This window comes from Myxine glutinosa, chromosome 1 (assembly GCF_964187855.1).
Source record: "Myxine glutinosa chromosome 1, kmMyxGlut1.1, whole genome shotgun sequence".
NCBI lineage: Eukaryota > Metazoa > Chordata > Myxini > Myxiniformes > Myxinidae > Myxine > Myxine glutinosa.
This window is the reverse complement of record NC_136261.1, coordinates 410,274,458-410,295,077: the sequence shown is the minus strand read 5'-3', so window position 1 is coordinate 410,295,077 and position 20,620 is coordinate 410,274,458. Positions and strand designations below refer to the sequence as shown.

General features: G+C 44.8%; 2 protein-coding genes across 6 annotated transcripts in view; one reads left to right on the top strand and one right to left on the bottom strand.

The window, feature by feature from the left end:
• The window catches only part of LOC144888181 (uncharacterized), a 20,945-nt gene extending 15,107 nt beyond the window's left edge, over window positions 1-5,838 (bottom strand). For 4 of the 5 annotated variants that reach the window (XR_013621914.1, XR_013621913.1, XM_078770492.1 and 1 more), the window contains exon 1: window positions 4,987-5,838. Coding sequence is in view for 2 of the 5 variants with exons in the window: in XM_078770492.1 (XP_078626618.1) it covers window positions 4,987-5,724 (738 nt within the window). In the remaining 3 variants the exon portion in view is untranslated. The remainder of the gene's footprint in view (window positions 1-4,986) is intronic. The other variant, XR_013621915.1, reaches the window with a different exon arrangement.
• Window positions 5,839-8,414: 2,576 nt separating this feature from the next.
• On the top strand, window positions 8,415-13,455 carry LOC137416471 (uncharacterized). Its single transcript, XM_078770491.1, has 3 exons — window positions 8,415-9,491; window positions 11,848-12,184; window positions 12,814-13,455. Exons 1-3 carry the CDS (start codon window positions 8,499-8,501, stop codon window positions 13,437-13,439), a joined length of 1,956 nt encoding a protein of 651 aa, XP_078626617.1. The 5' UTR covers window positions 8,415-8,498; the 3' UTR covers window positions 13,440-13,455.
• Window positions 13,456-20,620: the final 7,165 nt, after the last annotated feature.

Genomic DNA, 20,620 nt, shown 5'->3' with positions numbered 1-20,620 from the left:
CAATTAGTGTACACCTCTCCCTCCAAATACAGTCTCTATCAGCTGCACGGTGGTATTGCCGGGCGCCAGGGGCTCCTCTGCAATGCCGTGCTGGAGGATATTTAATTATTTGGCATGGGGCGGTGTACTTTGAATGTATCTGTACTTGTTAGTGATTTGGACAAACAGAATAAATGAGCTACACGTTTGAAACAGTAGATATAAAGAAGCATACAATTTGAGAGGTGTTTGACTTCTATACGCTCCTGATCCATGGACAGAATGAGTGGAAAACTGGGGGTTTCACTCGCGGGGTGCATGATAAGGTTTGGGGGGTGGCAGGAGTGCGGGCAAGAAAAAAATAATAGCCCCGTGTGTTCAGGGTGGAGAAGGACCGCAATTATTTTTACATCATTGTGTATTGTATATTGCACTAGCAGGAGTACTCGGCGTTGGGGGGGGCGTGGGGGAGGAAGCAGGAGAGAGAGGGGTGAGGAAGTGGGCGGGGGGAGTGGAAGGGGGGAGGTGAGGGGAGATGGAGGGGAAAGATATCCGACAAAGATATTTAGGGGATGGGGGATGGCTTTGACAGACCCTTCTGTTTTGCAGGAGGAGGGGAAGGGAAGGAGGAAATTTTTTCCCGTTTAACCTAAATGTGTTGCCCAGGTAAAAAAAGAATTTGTAATACCCTCTGCCACCATCACCAGGTGGCGCTACACGGTACACATTTACATCGAGCATTTACGCACCTCTCCCGGTCCCCCACACCTCCGAATGAGGCTGCAGCCACATAGCCTAAGTTACCCCCCAGAAAAAGTTGTATTTGTATTTGTATCCCGAGTAAAGTATAAAAGGGTTTATAGCTGGAGTACCCAGCATTAAAAAAGGGAAGAAGAAACATTAACATATTTGAAATGAGAGAAAATATAATGAAAAAGCAATTACATCCAAATCAGAATCCATCACAAATGTCAAATCATAATTTTACCTTTTCGTTGAACATATGCTGGTGAATGTACCGTTCATCACGTTTCTGAGTTAAGTATGATAACGTTCAGGAAGAAGAAGAAGCCTTACCATGAACTTCGACCACTTCCGGAATTGTTTTATTATCCGTGTTCCAATGTCTGGTGATTGTTATTATATATATTTATTTGAATGTGTACTTGAATATAACTGTCATTAATCAAAAAGGCTTCGGCACTAAGGAGCGATTTTTTGAAAAAAATCCAAAAAAACGACCTTTCTTTTTTTCAAAAAAGTTTTTTGTTTTTTGGCCCAAAACACTCCCATCTCTGAGACATCCCATGTCTGAGAAAAAATGGCGACACAAAGACAGACAGACACACACACACACAGACAGACCAACGGCTCTCTTATATAGTGGATCACACCTGGTGATCCACTATATAAATCCCTGGTGTTGGGCTAGCGGCTAGTGTGCCGGCTTAGGATCCTAGGATCCTGGGTTCGAATCCCGGTCAATCGCTGAATTAACGCCAGGGGGGTTGACTCAGCCTGTCATCCTTCCGAGGTCAGCAAATTGAGTACCAGTTCACTGGTAATTCCCTGCTTGTCGTTAAAGGCGGCAAAAAGGGTTGGCGTCAGGAAAAAGGCGGCAAAAAGGGTTGGCGTCAGGAAGGGCATCCGGCCGTAAAACATTGCTTCAAAAAGGGGACCGAAAAACAACAACAACCACAGTTCCCGAAAAAGGCCAACCCCTGCTTGAGGGGAAAAATGGCCTCTAAAGGTGTTTTTTTTTTTTTTTTTTACACCTGGTGGACGTCGGTATTCAACTCATAAATCATAAGATTAACTATCTGTAAGGATGGGTTCCTTGCCAGCTACATACAATAGGCCGAAGCATGTCTCAGTGAGTCAGTGTCTAACAATGAGTGATACAAAGTCCACCCTTAATTCATGAACCTTTTTATTGAGAAAAAAACCTTAATCCTTACACTCTGGACAAATAAATTGATCATGATCATAATACAGTCACGTGAAAAAGTAAGTACACCCCATGTAAAGTTTTGACTTTTTCAACATATTTCAACATACAGCTATTTGATCTTCATTTCAACAATATTGATAGATAAAGGTGATATAATACAACAAATATCATGAAACATTTACATTTTGTAGTCCATTGTATAATTTAAATAAACATAAATGCAAATTTCGCATGTGGAAAAAGTAAGTACACCCTTGGCTCTAATCGGTGGTATTGCCCCCTTTGGCAGAAACAACCTCAAGTAGGCGTTTCTTATAACTGTCTACCAGTCTCTGACATCGACTGGGAGAAATTTTTTCCCACTCCTCCATGCAGAATTCTTTCAGCTGTGCGATGTTTGAGGGGTTTCTTGCATGCACAGCTCGTTTCAAATCCCCCCAAAACATCTCGATGGGATTTAGATCCGGGCTTTGACTTGGCCATTCCAGAACCCTCCATCTCTTTCTTTTCAGCCATTCCTTGGTGGATTTACTGGTATGTTTAGGGTCATTGTCATGTTGCAAGGTCCACCTTCGGTTGAGCTTCAACTTTCCGACAGATGGCCTCACATTATCCTCAAGCACCCTCTGGTACAATGAAGAATTCATAGTGGATTCTATGATGGTGAGCTGCCCAGGCCGTGATGCAGCAAAGCTGCCCCAAACCATATTTCCACCACCATGCTTTACAGTTGGTATCAGGTTCTTGTGGTCAAATGCTGTCTTTGGTTTTCACCAAACATGTCTTCTGGTACTGTGGCCAAATAGCTCTACCTTTGACTCATCTGTCCAGAGCACATTGTTCCAGAAGTGCTGGTCTGTGCCTAGGCCCTAGGTGTTCATTGGCAAACTTTAGTCTTGCCCTGATGTTCTTTCTGGACAGTAAAGGTTTCCTCCTGGCACACCTCCCATGTAGATCAAATTTGTGTAGCCTCTTTCTAATGATAGACTCGTGCACTTTGACATCAACAGTGGCAAGAGCTACCTGTAGGTCCCGTGAAGACATTCTGGGGCTCTTCGAGACTTCTTTCAGCATTTTGCGGTCTGCTCTCGGGCTGAACTTGCTGGGGCGGCCTGGCCTGAACAAGTTGGCAGTTGTTTGGAATCTTCTCCACTTGTAGATGATCTTCCGGACAGTCGAATGATTGATTTCAAATTGTTTGGAGATCTTTTTAAATCCCTTCCCAGACTCGTAGGCATCTATAACCTTCTTTCTGAAGGCCTCAGAGAGCTCTTTTGATCTCGGCATGGTGACGCCACACACTTCAACAACAAAGAGCAAACCAAACTAAATGTCTGACGTTTAAATAAGACAGGTTCCTCCAAGATCCTCTCTAACGATGTTCTAATCATTTGCACCTGAGCTGGTGCACCTGATTCTAATTTTAGGTAATTGAAGTAGTGATAAATGTAGGGGTGTACTTACTTTTTCCACATGTGAAATTTGCATTTATGTTTATTTAAATTATACAATGGACTACAAAATGTAAATGTTTCATGATATTTGTTACATTATATCACCTTTATCTATCAATATTGTTGAAATGAAGATCAAGTAGCTGTATGTTGAAATATGTTGAAAAAGTCAAAACTTTACATGGGGTGTACTTACTTTTTCACGTGACTGTATGCTAACCCAACACAGTTGCCCTCTGACCTTCCTGACAATGTTGATTTCATCAAGATTTTTGCTGTCTCATTTTCATTCACGTTGTTGGGACAAAACGCTTCCTTTAGGTGACATTACTACAACGGTCAGATATGCTGGAAGATGATCCTTATCCTCCAGGTTGCATGCATCTCATTTCTTTGAAGCCATTTGTAGGCGAAGGAACATTCTCCAACTAGAACGGCACTCAGTAGAGAGCATACCTCCGCCTGGTTGGCCATATCACTCAATGGTGAAGAATCACTTGAAAAATTAAATAATTCTCATCCGAATCCATAGTCAGATCTTCACCAAAATCGAATCTGTTTGTCCTCGTCACATACGCTACCTCTCTGCCAAATTTCGTCCAAATCCGTCCACAACCTTTTGAGATATTTTGTTCACAAACAGACAGACAAACAAACACGAGTGAAAACACATCACCGCCATCCACATTTGGTGGCGGAGGTAATTAGCACACATCACGATTATCACATTTCTGGCGCGTTTTCTGCACCGCAACCTTGACAGTGCATCATGAAAATGCCATCACGTTTCATCCATATTCAAAATTCAATGCTTCCCTTTTGGAACAGGTGACATTTCTGCAGAATGTTTTCCAGCTTCTCAAAATTGTCATTTGGTTCATCATTGTTTAACATGTGCACTTTTCTTGAGGATTGAACATGGAAGGATTGAGGATTGAACATGGAAGGATTGAGGATTGAACATGGAAGGATTGAGGATTGAACATGGAAGGATTGAGGATTGAACATGGAAGGATTGAGGATTGAAGGATTGAGGATTGAACATTGAAGGATTGAGGATTGAACATTGAAGGATTGAGGATTGAACATTGAAGGATTGAGGATTGAACATTGAAGGATTGAGGATTGAACATTGAAGGATTGAGGATTGAACATTGAAGGATTGAGGATTGAACATTGAAGGATTGAGGATTGAACATTGAAGGATTGAGGATTGAACATGGAAGGATTGAGGATTGAACATGGAAGGATTGAGGATTGAGGATTGAACATAGGAGGATTGAACATGGAAGGATTGAGGATTGAACATGGAAGGATTGAGGATTGGACATAGAAGGATTGATGATTGGACATGGAAGGATTGAGGATTGAACATGGAAGGATTGAGGGGGAGTAGGTGGATAATATATGACAGAAAGCATGAGAGGACGAAAGACTTCACAGTGGGAGCAAGAAACTGGGAAAGGGAGTTTGCTTTTACAGAGGAAACAATAAAGGAATGGACGAATGAAGATGAAAATGTAATTGATCAATTATTATTCATTCATTGTGAGCGATGGTCGGTGTCCCGCTCCCCTGTGCATGTCCATAACGATGGCCGACCTTGTGCTCCTGCGGGGAACTCGGACATTGCGGCAGACCGTGGTGAGGGTGACATCCGGTCTCCATAGACCTCTGTGGGGAACTCGGACGTTGTCGAAGACTGTGGTGAGGGTGACATCCGGTCTCCATAGACCTCTGTGGGGAACTCGGACGTTGCCGAAGACTGTGGTGAGGGTGACATCCGGTCTCCATAGACCCCTGCCGGGCGGGTAAGGTGCTCGTAGTCCTTTGAGCGTCCTTGGCCGCGGTTTCAATACCCAGGGCGATCTCCAGGGCCCTCTCGTACGTTAGCTGTCTCTCTGAGAGGAGTCTTCTACGAATGAGTTGGTGCACTCCGCACACCAAACGATCCCTCAACATGTCGTCTCTAACCCGCCCGAAGTTGCACCGTTCCGCCAGCTTGCTGAGGTCGTCATTAAAAAGAGCGACCGATTCGCACGGCCTCCTCTCCCTGCTGTTAAACTCGAACCTGTGCACGATGTCCGAGGGTTCCGACTCCAGGTGCTCCCTCATGGTCTCCACCAAGCTAGCGAACGATTCCCGTCCGACCTTCCTCGGCTCCACCAGACGTTTTAACAGGCCGAAGGCCGCCGGTCCGATCACCGTGAGTAACACGGCTCGCTTACGCTCCTCTCCCTCGATGCCGTTAGCGGTGAAGAAGAACTCCAAGCGCTCCATGTACTGCGACCAGTCTTCCTTCTCCTCACAAAATTCTCCCATTTTCCCGATGGGACTCATCCTGCCCCTGAGGAACGGACAACGAGCATTTACTGTTTGAATTTTTTTCCGTTCATTGTTCACGTTTCAACGTTTATATCTGGAGGAAATTCGTAAACACCATTCACTTTTACCTTTTTTGGGAAACAGGAAGTTTTTTTTACTTCCCGTTAGGTTGTTGTTGTTTTATGTCATCCTATCTGCTCCCTCTTCTTCTTCTTCTTCCTCCCCTTTTTCTTTTAGTTTTGGCGTTTTCAGAGCCTTCCCGTTGGGTTGTTATTTTATATCTTTAAATCTTCTTCTTCTTCATAGAACGTTTAATGGCGTTTTCATAGACGTGAGGCTCTATATACGCCACAAACCCACCCCTTAATGTGATGAATAGTGAATTACAAATACTAAATGGATTTCCCGCTCTTTTCAAAATCGAAAGCCGCCATGCAAAGTGAAGGGTCATTCCTCAAATTCTTCTTCTTCTTTACGTGTTCGCGTTTTCAGAGACTTCCCGTTGGGTTGTTGTTATTTTATATCCTTAACTCTTCTTCTTCTTAAGTTTAATGGTGTTTTCATAGACGTGAGGCTCTATATACGCCACAAACCCACACCTTAATGCGATGATTAGTGAATAAAAAATACTAAATGGATTTCTATTCCCGCTCTCTTTCCAAAATCGAAAACCGCCCTGCAGAGTAAAGGGTCATTCCTCAGATTCAAATGGCCGAAAATTATCGGCAGATCTGCGACTCCAATTCCCACCTGTTTAATGCTATTTGATGTAGAAGCGATCTGGGTCCGTCATATTTGGGAGTACGTATTTTAAAAATCGATGATACGGATGTTCAAGTGTCCTGCAAGTGTTGCAGGTTCCGGTAGAGTGACATCATATCCGTTTGAGGTTTGAGTTGAGACGGCAGTGTTCAAGTCTTAGCCTGTAGATCGAGCCGCCTGGTCTGTGCGGGAAAACTGAGGGAACCTACCTGGGGGAAACACCCCCGGGTTAAAGCAGAATGAGGAAATGACGTAAGGGTTTCCATCCGTGACATTCGCGAATTCCCCATTTACAGTTTCGCCATTGACTGAATATAGCAACATTCACATTGTGTACGGTTTTTGTCCAAGTCCTTCACGAACCTGCTTCACGAACGGGTGGGAAGCCAACAGCAAACAAACAATGCGTAAACAATAAATGCTAAACCATGAACCAATAAATTCCACATTCCTGTGCCACCTTAAGTCGAACGTCAGACATTGACAGCCGGTTCGTGAAAGACTTGGGCAAAAGACGGCGAATGGGAAACGATGAACCAATAAATTCCACATTCCTGTGCCACCTTCAGTCAAATGTCAGACATTGAAAGTCGGTTCGTGAAAGACTTGCACAAAAACGAAGCCACCTGAATGGTTATATCCCCAGTCAATGGCGAATCTGCATGTGGCGATCTGTGAATGTCACGGTTAGAAAGTAGAAACTCTCACGTCATTTCCTCGTTCATTTGAACTCAATATCTCTATTTTCATTCCAAAATCGTAATTGTATTGAGGAATTTATGAAACCTACCTACCTTACAACATCCGTTGGGACCCCAAAACGTTCCACAGAAGGTTTGGCCAGGCTAGCACCAAAACTGAGGGAGTAATTTGGGGATGGACGGACGGACACTCCTGTTTTATATTATCGATTAATTGGCATATGTGGGAAAATGACACACCCATTTTAGAAATTTCATCAAAGCTGTTGATCTTTGGTCTATGTTGACCTTTTGGCTGATGTTGACCTCAAAATAATTGGTGGTTTAATTTCGGGAACTGATTTGCAAACCCTGTTCAAATTTCAAGTCAATTAGATTAAAATTGAAGATTTTAGAAGTTTCACCAAAGCTCTTGATCTTCGGCCTATGTCGACCTTTTGGCCGATGTTGATCTCAAAATAATGGGTGGTTTAATTCAGTGACCTGATTTGCAAACCCTGTTCAAATTTCAAGTCAATCAGATGAAAATTGAAGATTTTAGAAGTTTCACCAAAGCTGTTGATCTTTGTTTGGCCTATGTTGACCTTTTGGCCGATGTTGACCTCCAAAATAATTGGTGGTTGAATTCAGTGACCTCTGACCTGATATGCAAATCCTCTTAACTTTTCAAGTCAATCGGATGAAAGTGGAGGCTTTTCAAAGTGAATTTTAGAAATTCGGCCCAAGTCGTTGACCTTTGGCCTATTTGACCGATTGACCTCAATATCAATAGACTTCTTTCTTATGACCAACTGTACCATTCGGTGAACTTTCATGAAGATCGGTTTAAAATTGTGACCTGCAGGCAATTGACATATAAACAGACAGACAGACAGTTTACACACTGGAAAAATACAATATTTTCGTATTTCAAACTGGAAAATTCAACACTCAAAGAGTTAAATGATAATTTTATTAAAATCTAAGTATTTACCGTGGTGTCAGTGGAAGTTCCGACCTCGTTACCTGATATGTCAGGGATTGTTTATTTATGCGGCGTGTGAAAGCCATGGCAGTATAGTTCGGAGCATAGTCTCGCACTGTATTTTGGAAAGATGGTGTCTTGTCGTTTCGATTTTATTAAATTATACTGTACGTTGTTCTTGCCAGATTCTCCAAATGTTTTTATAAGAAAATCAAATTTTGTTTTCGAAGGAAAGAGGGAATATCAACATTCTCAATCACATCACATCACATCACATCACATCGCGGAAGAGGAAGAGGAAGCTGGAGATTAGGGCGCGAAGAGTTCGAGATTCGGTTGTTCGTCTGTTCCTGAGAGGCAGGATGAGCCTCATCGGGAAAATGGGAGAATTTTGTGAGGAGAAGGAAGACTGGTCGCAGTACATGGAGCGCTTGGAGTTCTTCTTCACCGCTAACGGCATCGAGGGAGAGGAGCGTCAGCGAGCCGTGTTAATCACGGTGATCGGACCGGCGGCATTCGGCCTGTTAAAACGTCTGGTGGAGCCGAGGAAGGTCGGACGGGAATCGTTCGCTAGCTTGGTGGAGACAATGAGGGAGCACCTGGAGTCGGAATCCTCGGACATCGTGCACAGGTTCGAGTTTAACAGCAGGGAGAGGAGGCCGTGCGAATCGGTCGCTCTTTTTAATGACGACCTCAGCAAGCTGGCGGAACGGTGCAACTTCGGGCGGGTTAGGGACGACATGTTGAGGGATCGTTTGGTGTGCGGAGTGAACGACCAACTCATTCGGAGAAGACTCCTATCAGAGAGACAGTTAACGTACGAGAGGGCCCTGGAGATCGCCCTGGGTATTGAAACCGCGGCCAAGGACGCTCAAAGGACTACGAGCACCTTACCCGCCCGGCAGGGGTCTATGGAGACCGGATGTCACCCTCATGAAGGTCTACGGCAACGTCCGAGTTCCCCACAGAGGTCTATGGAGACTGAATGTCACCCTCATGGCGGTCGATGGCAACGTCCGAGCTCCCCGAAGGGATCTATGGAGACCGAATGTCACCCTCACGAAGGTCTATGGCAACGTGCGAGCTTCCCGCAGGGGTCTATGGAGACCGGATGTCACCCTCCCGATGGTCTACGGCAACGATCGAGCTCCCCGCAGAGGTCTATGGAGACCGGATGTCGCCCTCACGGCGGTCGATGGCAACGTCCGAGCTCCCCGAAGGGATCTATGGAGACCGGATGTCACCCTCACGAAGGTCTATGGCAACGTGCGAGCTTCCCGCAGGGGTCTATGGAGACCGGATGTCACCCTCCCGATGGTCTACGGCAACGTCCGAGTTCCACACAGGAGCACAAGGTACATTAGTCATCTGGAATCTTGATAAACCATCAACACCTTAAATTAAGTACTATCGGTGCTCGGGTCCTGGAACTTTGGTCCAAGGCTGTGAAACAGGCCTGAAAACGAACTTACAAATGGCTACGTAATTTGTAAACCAATACAACAACAACAACATGCATTTTAAAGGCCATTTTCCCTGCTAGAGCGGGGGTTAGCCTTGCGGTCCCCATGACAATCTTCTCTATTTTGCCCTATTTTCTGCATCTCTCCTTGTTAACCCCCTTGCCCGCATTTCTTCTTCCACCATCTTTAGCCAAGTCTTTCTCGGTCTTCCCCGTCTTCTACTTCCTTCTACATTCATTTCCATCACTCTTCTCAACCAGTCACTTTCATCCTTCCTCAACACATGACCAAACCATCTCAACCTGTTCCTCTTCACAGCATCAATCACAGGCTCTATTCCCATCATCTTTCGCAATTCATCATTTGTCTTCCTCTCTCTCAACGATACTCCGCACATCCGTCGAACCATTCGCATTTCCACCCTTTCCAACCTTCGTTGCTGCTCTACGTTCATTACCCATGTCTCGCTCCCATAAATCATAACACTTCTCACACATGCAGCATACACCTTTCCCTTCAGCTTCAACGACACTCCCCTCATCATCAGCACGCCACTCAATTCCCGAAACTTCTTCCATGCACATCTCACTCGAGCAACCGTTGCCGAGTCTGATCCACCTTCTCCATTCAGCATGTCTCCGAGGTAGCAAAATGTTTTCACACCTTCCAGCTTCACACCGTCTCGTAGATCCAACTCAACATTTCCTCCATCTGCAGCTCCCTCTGTGCACACCTTACATTTGAATGTAGCTGCCACACTGGTTAATGACCCTCTCAGACCACTACATTTTTAATGAACCCACTCAGCGCACATTGTACATTGAATGGAGTTCACTCCGACACCCTTCCTGCACACAGCACATGGCCACTTCCCAGTTCTTTCCACCTCACCACATGCTTTACCACTTGCCATCACCTTCGTCTTTCTGATATTCAACTTCAGACCTTTTGTCTCCATACATTCCTTCCACGTGTTCATCTTTTCCTTCAGTCCATCCATACTTTCCGCAATCAACACCAGATCATCTGCATACAACAACTCCCACGGTAAACCCTCCTTTACGTTCTGAGCCAGCACCTCCATCACAGCTACAAATAGTAGTGGACTTAGTACCGACCCCTGATGCACTCCCACCTTCACCTCAAACTCACCACTGTTCCCATCCTTCGTCCTTACAGCTGTGCGCGCTCTTTTGTACATTGCCATCACTACTCTGATCAACCATTCCTCCACTCCTAACTTCCTCAATGCCCATGTCAATACTTTGCGTGGAACCCGATCGAATGCTTTCTCCAGATCAACAAACCCAAGAAACAACTTCTTCCTCTTCTCCATGTACTTCTCCTGCAACTGCCTCACAATGAAAAGCACGTCTGTCGTTCCTCTTCTTGGCATAAATCCAAACTGCATTTCGTCGATCTTCACTTTCTTCCTTATCCTCCTCTCCAACACCCTTTCCAATACCTTCATTCCATGCTCCAATAACTTTATCGCTCGGTACGAGCCACACTCCAGAGGGTCACCTTTCCCCTTGTATAGAGGGACGAGGGTACTCAGTTCCCAATCCACTGGAATGCAGCCTTCTTTCACCACCAGATTACAGATCTCTGTCATTCTCTTCACACCCCAACTTCCTGCTGCCTTCAACATATCTCCCACAACTCCTATCGGCCCTCCCGCTTTTCTACCCTTCATTGCTTTTATCGCTTCCTCAACTTCCTTCTCAGTTATCTTCTCTGCCGGTCCTAAAACTGGGTTACTCTCTATGTTGCCATCCCATTCATTCTCTGTATTCAACAGCATTTCCATATATCTTTTCCATCTTCCTTTAATTCCATCTGGGTCGACAACGATTTGTCCCACTTCATCCTTCAAGGAGCTCACCCCCATCACATCACACCTCTCTTTCGCTATCTGCTTTGCAATCCTGAATACTGCTTTCTGACCCTCTTCCGAATCCAAGCGTTCTCCGAACATTTTCCTACAGGCCTCCTGCGCCTTTGCTACCAATACAATTTGTAAACCAATACACATCATTAACGCAGTTTTTACTCAAATGCTACTGACACCATTTTATTGTGTTTAATATCCACAAACATCCTAATTTCCCACTTGGGTGAGCATCTGGTACAGGTCTTGGGGACAACTTGGGGTAATGGGCTTTCATGAAAATTCCAGCTCAAACGATGCGCACCTCGTGCAATAAATGTATCTTTTTGTTCATTAAAGATTGTGGGCTCTTTACAGGCAGTGAAATCGGCAAGATCTCGGGGTTGCGTCAGACCGATCCCAGTCTGGTTGGAGATGCAGGAATTGATGGCGGAGGCTCTCCAAGCCGTGATTATGGGACTTGGGCTTGAGGTCTTCAGACTGCTCCTTGCCTGTGCTGGGCCCGTTTCAGTGAGGGCTAAACTTTGTTCTTTGGCCACGCGAAGGTTCACCTCCACCGTATATGCTCGGATCTTCTATTTCATGGAGTCCTTCTGTAATGGACGCCCGACTGTACTCGACCTCCGAAACGGTGATGACTATTTTTTGAGGTCCCTGCAGCTTGGGATGGACTCCATCATTCCTCTAGAGAGTGGTAAGTATATGCAATGTGCTACATATAGTGAATGAATGATCGTTTTAAGGCAATTTCTCCCCACTCGAGTGGGGGCTAGTCTTGCGGGCCCCATGACAATCATGGTTCCCTGTTTGAGGCAATGTTTTATGGTCGGATGCCCTTCCTGACGCCAACCCTTAGTCACCTCTTACGATGCACGGGATACGGTGTACCTATTCTAAATTGGGGTACACACCGGGATCATTCATCCCAGCAAGCTGGTACTCAATTTGCCGACCTCGGACGGATGACAGGCTGAGTCAACCCCCCTGGTGTTAATTCAGCGATCGACCGGGATTCGAACTCGGGATCCTAGGATCCCAAGCCGGCACCCAAACCGCTGAGGCAACACCAGGCTTTGGTGATCACATTTCGTGATTTATATTGATTTGTTTAATTATTTTTGCGAACCAAATTGCATGTTTGAGGTTGGTTGCATAATCATCACTTACTTGAGTACAACATGTATGTAGAAATACATGATTAGCTATGAGCTATGCCTTAATTACGTGTGATTACCTTGCATATTGGCCTGTTTTGGAATTATTTTTTAAATGTAATTGTACACTCACAGTGACTATTGTACCTTTTGTGTGAAATGTGATCAGGAAGCCCAGAGGAGGTCGTCCAGAAATTTCCGTGCACCAAATGCTCTTACTGTTTCGCCACGGTGGCCGCTTGGCAGCTGCACATGGAGAGGCACCGTCCGGTGTCAAGCGATAAGAAGCACAAATGCAGCGAATGTCCCTACAGTACGGACGACAAGAGAAGCTTGAGAATACACACCAGGGTTCATACGGGAGAGAAGCCCTTTACCTGCAGTGTATGCAGTAAGCGTTTCAGTCAGTCGTCGTACCGTCGGCGACACATGAGAATTCACAACAACGATCGCCCTTACTCGTGCACGGTCTGCTCGAAGAATTTCAATCGCATGTCAGTTCTTCAACAGCACACCCGCATCCACACCGGAGAGCGCCCATATGTGTGCAAAGTCTGCGCGAAGGCCTTCTCTCATCCGTCGTCTCTTCAGCAGCACACCCGTATCCACACCGGAGAGCGCCCGTACGTGTGCAAAGTCTGTTCGAAGAGCTTCTGTCATCAATCGGCTTTCCATAAGCATTCTCGGACCCACACCGGCGAACGGCCGCACACCTGCACGCTGTGTGGTAAAGCGTTTCGTGAGAAGGAACACTGTATGAGACACGAGGCTTGCTGTAAACGGTCGGTGGAATAAAACCTTGGAGGACTGAGATCAGGCCACCTTCAATATCCGAACGGAATATCACAGTCACAGTCGATGGCGGCAAAAAGGGTTGGCGTCAGGAAGGGCATCCGGCCGTAAAACATTGCTTCAAAAAGGGGACCAAAAAAACAACAACAACCACGGTTCCCGAAAAAGGCCAACCCCCGCTTTGCGGGGAAAAATGGCCTCTAAAGGTCATTATATATTATATATTATGTCGAGGTGGCTGAACGACGTGCACGATTCTCCGACCGGTTCACCTTCGTACAATATTCGCTTCCTCGAGTCGTACCGTATGCACGAGGCACTCCTTGCTCTCCTATGCCTGCTTTAATTTCCCTTTCTTTCATCCAGAAAGATGTCGGCAAAACGGCAACAAGGATTCCACTCGTACTCTTCTCAAAGATTTCCTCTTTGCTTGGCCGTTGCCTGTACTAGGAAACCCTGTGTACTCTCGGGGCTGGGCCTGAGTTGTATGCATTTATATGTATAGGGGAAACCCCATTTTTATATGGTAGTATAGGTCCTAGGCTTAAAAAAAAAATTGGGTTCTCGCTCGAAATCCCTATAGATTTTGCCCAGCTTGCCCCAAAAGTTGCCCGTCGGGCGAGAAACCATACCGGTCATATCTCGGCCATTTCTTGAACGATGTTGACAAAAAGAAAAAAAATTTAATAGAGGTTTTTTTGGCTGTTGAACACGCTAAAAGCAATATTTAGTCGATTTGAGAACTTGTTTACATGATGGCGGCTCTGAAGCTCTTCCGGAGAAACCAAATCGGGTCCGAAATTTTTAATCCTCAATATCTCTTAGGTCATTTTATTATTTTAGATGATACGTTTTTGCTAAAAAAGGAATACAGGTTTTACTGTTAGACAACTGCCATATCGCACAAATTTATTAAGATTAACACCCACATCACAATGAATTTGTGTAAACTTCCACCATATCAGATCGAATTACTGTATATGGATTGGTGCAGGCATCATCTTGCAACTTCATGCACTTGCAGAAAGGGGTGCAGCCCACCTCCTCCATGCGGCATGGACATGTGGCTCGAGCACACTTGCCACAGTTACAGGTCACTGTCCACCGCTTATTCAGAGTCTTGCACCCTGTGACTGGAACAAGGCAGTCGTTCTCTAGCTGATACCCAAAATGTAGTGGATCTATGATGCTGGGTTGGAAGAGGTGGATAATCGAGTATGTACCGAACAAGGCTCGCATTATGTGTGGAAGCAAACCCTCTGACGTTGGAGGCAAATTTTGATGTGATGAGCCCTTGGTCTGATGATATATTTGGGCACGAAGCTGTGTGAAGGACGAAAATTGGTTAGTCTCAACACCAGCATGAGGAATTTTTCAGCATCAGCCTTGGTCTCGGGTGTAATTGTCATTTCTCTACCGAAATTTCTAAGCAATTGGGTGGGCTGGGCTTTGAGGGCAGTTTTCTTGGTGCCTACTTTGCTCATTGCATCACATCCAGTCAAGCAGTGCAAGGCAGGAAGGACATTGCAAACGTCTTGACCTTGACGTTCGTGCAGAATGTGCAGTGGGATATATCGCACAGTTTTGCCGCGTCCACCTCGCATTGTCATCCGTCCAAACCGCATTGCTTGCGCTCCACGATCGCATAGTTTCAGTTGTCGGATATACCAAGTCCGCCATGTGGCTATCACTGACTTCCAAGTTAAGTCTGCCTATGGCCCAAACCATATCGGATAGTCGCTTGTCCCGCCTAGTGTCATCGTAGACTGCTGGTTGATCGTGGCCTCTGTAGGATGTGGGTATGTCATACTTTTTCAGATTTTCTCCAAATTCGTGTAGCTGCTGACATGGCAATACTTCCTTTAGGGCTTTCAGACCATGAACTACAGATGTGTCAGAGCGCTTGGGTTTGGATAAGACGGCCTTAGGCTTATGCTGGTAGAGGACACACACCATATCATGTTCAGATGAATTTGCACCTTCGTGGTCCCAGTTGTCCATTGCTGCTGATGTGAAGTTCCCTGGGTCAAAATGGGCTGGCAACTTCATGTCCGCTTCATTTTGGTTGACGGTGAACGCGGCCATGTCATGCTGGTACCGGCGAAGTTCAGTGTAGCTCATGGCCAGCACCTGTCGATTCAGAGAGGTGACAAAGATTTTGCCACCACGTCCTAGACTGTAGGCAAACTCGGCATTCAATACAGACATTGGTGTTCTTTTTCTGCCAGAATGGTGAATGTAGAACATGTGCTGGAACATGGTCTGTATTTTCCGACATCGCTGGACTGAAAGAGAACCATCTTTGCGCGGCACCTGTTCCTCCTCCTGGTCTACATCATCGACATCTTCCTGCATGTCACTTGTTATTACTTGGTCAGCTGTGGCCCTGTATGTGGCTGGATTGAATTTAAACAAATGGCCATAAAACTGCAGGATGGGCTCTGGGATATTCATCTTTGACCAGGCTTGCTTTAAATCTTGGGCATCACAGAAGCGATCATCTAAGTCGAAGTCGTAGTCATGCAAGCATGCTCTGAATTGAGCTGCTACTAATTGCATGGGACTCACTGATCGGATACGCTCAGCAAGTACATTTGCCTCATTACCCAGCACATAGAATACCATGAGGCATTTTCTTGCAGAATCTGAGTAAGCAAAGTCTATCAGGTCGTTGAACTGCTTGTAGAGGAGGACCTTCACATCCCTATTCTGGACATTACCTTTACCTCCTAGGTGGCTGTTCATCTGGTCTCGAATAGTAGAAAGTTCATAACCCTTGCCAGCACTCAGACCCATCTCAATCTCGTCAACGATCTCATTCCACACCCGCTGCTTGGCATTGGGTTGTACAGGGGCACTAAAAGTTCTGGAGCGTTCATGCTGCTGAATATATTTGCACATGCACTGGTTGTGATAATAAATATCAGACCCATACACAGCATGTTCGTCTTGAAGGTCACAAGTTCGACGGAAAACATCATCCTGGAAGTAGATGGTCGCATCTAGGAATATGTTTGCTCGGTTGCTCTCGCAGATTCTATATTTGGTGAAGTCACGGTTGACTGACTTGTTGCCACATATGACGCATGTATACTGATAGTACACAGTGGCACGACCAGGTGCCACACAAGCCGATGTTCGCATGCTGTTTGACTGTGAACGAGTTGTAGTAGGTGTTGGTGACTGGGTTGATGCATCATCACCAGAGGGCACAGATTGCTTCAATGCTTCTTTCTGCTTCTCCTTAAGCTTGGCAATTTTGGTGCTATTTGTGTAGCCCTTGTAGCACGCATTTGTGACATGATAATTGAATAGAGCACCAGGCATCAACTTCTTCAACCTTGCGAGCACCCGCATCTTGTCGTGTCTCACTTGCGGATATAATCTGATCGCACCCATGTTGTGTACACACCAGCTTGTCTTGGGTGTACTCTTGGCAAATAATGCAAAGCTCCTCATCAAACTCAACCGCAGCATCAGTCGCAGCGCTAAGATTGACCGCTTCCATCATGATGTTCGTCAGTTCCAATCTGAAATGGAAAGAGAGATTTAAAAAAGGGTTAAAAATATCTTAAAACACATTGACAAATGACAATCACGAATATATCAAAGCTAGTGATGGTAGTAGGTACCTATAGTCCTATAAACATGGTTCGATTCCTTCGATTGACATTGGAATCACTTGATAGAGACTCCATATCGAATTTTTATTGTTTTAAACGTGTTCCCCACCCCAAATAACCTCTATTTAAAAAAAAAAGTTTGTCAAAATCGCTCAAGAAATGGCCAAGATATGACCGGTATGGTTTCTCGCCCGACGGGCAACTTTTGGGGCAAGCTGGGCAAAATCTATAGGGATTTCGAGCGAGAACCCAATTTTTTTTTAAAGCCTAGGACCTATACTACCATATAAAAATGGGGTTTCCCCTATACATATAAATGCATACAACTCAGGCCCAGCCCCAGGAGTAGTGGTAAAAGAGCACCTTTTTTGGTTTAAAAGGGAGTATGTTTGCTACTCGTGCGGATGGGTATAGGTGTTCCATTAAATCATGAATCCTTATAACTAACATGCATGACCACTACCACCCAATATCAACGTGTTCCCTCAGGGATTAGAAATTATGCAAGTTGCACTTTTTTATTTCAACTTTGTGCCTTTTATTTATTCTCTGGAGCATAATACCAACTGTGAATATTGCAGCTGAATTAAAAAAAAAAAAAAAAAAAAAATTTGATAGTTTGTTTTTAAATATGAATTGATATGTGTTGATAAAATATGTATGAATAAAAATAAATATGCAGCTGAATATATAAAATATGCAGCTGATAGTAATATAATATATAATATTATATAATATAATAATATATAATATATAATATAATATAAAAATATATAAAAACATAAAACAATATGCAGCTGAATTGATAGTCGTATATTGGCTGAAGCTCCTGTTTAAACTTCCGTTCACTCGCATTAAACCGACCACACTCCCTTTAAACCATTGGTTAATCCGCCACACCAAAAGGCTTTAAACGGTACAGGAAGCTTTCCTATTGACTGCCTTCTCCATGTAAAATGCATTTGTTTGCAATAGTCCATATCTTTAATAATCGTACGAGGGGTGGCCAAACAGTATGCGCAACATAACGTTCATCAGTACCGTAGAAGTACGGGTATATATTGACTTAAAATATAATCTCTGTTTATCATTTGCTACGAATTATAATAAAAAGCTGCAATTGGATGGAACCGAATGGGGGAGGCCTTTGTCCTGTCCTGCTGACCTTTTGTAATGCTGACTTGGTAGGCTGGTCAAGCCAAGTCATTACCTCCACCACCGAAGGTAGACGGAAATGATGTGTATTCACCCTTGTCTGTCTGTGAGCAGGACATCTAAAAACGTTTTTGGACGGATTCAGACGAAACCTGTTGGGCAGGTTGGGTGTGTGACAAGGAAGAAATGATTAGATTTTATCAGAATCTCCCATGCCTCTCCTCTGGTCGAACTCTCTCCAATCTCTCAGTCCTCTGACATTCCCCATATCCTCCAGCACACAAGTGTTCTTCAAGTAACTTCCTACTGATTAAACTTTCAAAATCCAGGATTAACTACACATCTCTGCTCTTTCATTCATGTTTCTCCTCCCAGAGCAGTTTTCCCTCCCAGATCCTGGGTTCGAATCCCGGTTAATCACTGAATTAACGCCAGGGGGGTTGACTCGCCCTGTCATCCTTCCGAGGTCGGCAAATTGAGTACCAGTTTGCTGGTAATTCCTTGTGTGTCGCAAGAGTCGACTAACAGGGTTGGTGGCAGGAAGGGCATCCGGCCATAAAACATTGCTTCAAAAAGGAGGACCATGGTGCCCGAAAAAAGCCAACCCCCTCTCTGCAGGGGAAAAATGGCCTCTAAAGGTGGTTGTTCTTCTTCTTGTTGTGCATACACTACTCCACCATCAGTACATTGCCTTTCCCCCCCTCTTTCCTCACTCTTCTATGAGCTTAGATATTGTACACACAAAAATAAAAATCTGCACAAAAAAGAAGAAGCCCGCTTCCCTTTGTGCTGCAATCACATGAAGACAAGACGATGATAATTGCATTCATTGTTGTTTGGTCAATTCTGTCATAACGGAGATATTTTGGCCTACTTTTGACATGCTGTACAGTAATGCATTCAAGAAAAAAATATTGAATCTTAAAAAGGTACCTATATATTCTTATTTATATTTGAAATCGCGACGAAGACGTTTTCGTTTTTGCCACGCGAAGTATTGACGTGGGCATTGAGGAAGTTAGAAGTGGAGGAATGGTTGATCAGAGTTGTGATGGCAATGTATGAAAGAGCGCGCACAGCTGTAAGGACGAAGGACGGGAACAGTGGTGAGTTTGAGGTGAAGGTGGGAGTGCATCAGGGGTTGGTACTAAGTCCACTACTATTTGTAGCTGTGATGGAGGTGCTGGCTCAGACCGTAAAGGAGGGTTTACCGTGGGAGTTGTATGCAGATGATCTGGTGTTGATTGCAGAAAGTATGGATGGACTGAAGGAGAAGATGAACAAGTGGAAGAAGGAATGTATGGAGACAAAAGGTCTGAAGGTGAATATCGGAAAGACGAAGGTGAATGCAAGTGGTAAAGCATGTGGTGAGGTGGAAAGAACTGGGAAGTGGCCATGTGCTGTGTGCAGGAAGGGTGTCGGAGTGAACTCCATTCAATGTACAATGTGCGCTGAGTGGGTTCATCAAAAATGTAGTGGTTTGAGAGGGTCATTAACCACTGTGGCAGCTACATTCAAGTGTAAGGTGTGCACAGAGGGAGCTGCAGATGGAGGAAATGTTGAGTTAGATCTTGGAGACGGCGTGAAGCTGGAAGGTGTGAAAACATTTTGTTACCTTGGAGACATGCTGAATGGAGAAGGTGGATCAGACTCGGCAATGGTTGCTAGAGTGAGATGTGCATGGAAGAAGTTTCGGGAACTGAGTGGCGTGCTGATGAGGAGGGGAGTGTCGAAGTTGAAGGGAAAGGTGTATGCTGCATGTGTGAGAAGTGTTATGATTTATGGGAGCGAGACATGGGTCATGAATGTAGAGCAGCAACGAAGGCTGGAAAGGGTGGAAATGCGAATGGTTCGGTGGATGTGCGGAGTATCGTTGAGAGAGAGGAAGACAAATGATGAATTGCGAAAGATGATGGGAATAGAGCCTGTGATTGATGCTGTGAAGAGGAACAGGTTGAGATGGTTTGGTCATGTGTTAAGGAAGGATGAATGTGACTGGTTGAGAAGAGTGATGGAAATGAATGTAGAAGGAAGTAGAGGACGGGGAAGACCGAGAAAGACTTGGCTAAAGATGGTGGAAGAAGAAATGCGGGCAAGTGGGTTAACAAGGGGAGATGCAGAAAATAGGGCAAAATGGAGAAGATTGTCATGGGGACCGCAAGGCTAACCCCCGCTCTTGCAGGGAAAATGGCCTTAAAATGCATGTTGTGTTGTTGTATTTGAAATCAACCATGGACTTGGGCAAGCAAAAATTAAATGGGAGCAGTTGAGGTCTGGTAACGGAATTACATCATACACTCAGGTGTTTACTTCCTCTAAAATTGCAAAGCTATTCCTTGAAATATAAAGCATTGTGAAGAAGCATGTCACATTTATGAATCGGCACATATATGTTATGGAAGGGAT

Coding starts and splice junctions, on each gene's coding strand:
- LOC137416471 (XM_078770491.1), top strand. CDS start 8,499: ATGAGCCTCATCGGGAAAATGGGAGAATTTTGTGAGGAGAAGGAAGAC. Junction 9,492..11,847: donor GTTCCACACAGGAGCACAAG/GTACATTAGTCA, acceptor GGCTCTTTACAG/GCAGTGAAATCGGCAAGATC. Junction 12,185..12,813: donor CATCATTCCTCTAGAGAGTG/GTAAGTATATGC, acceptor AAATGTGATCAG/GAAGCCCAGAGGAGGTCGTC.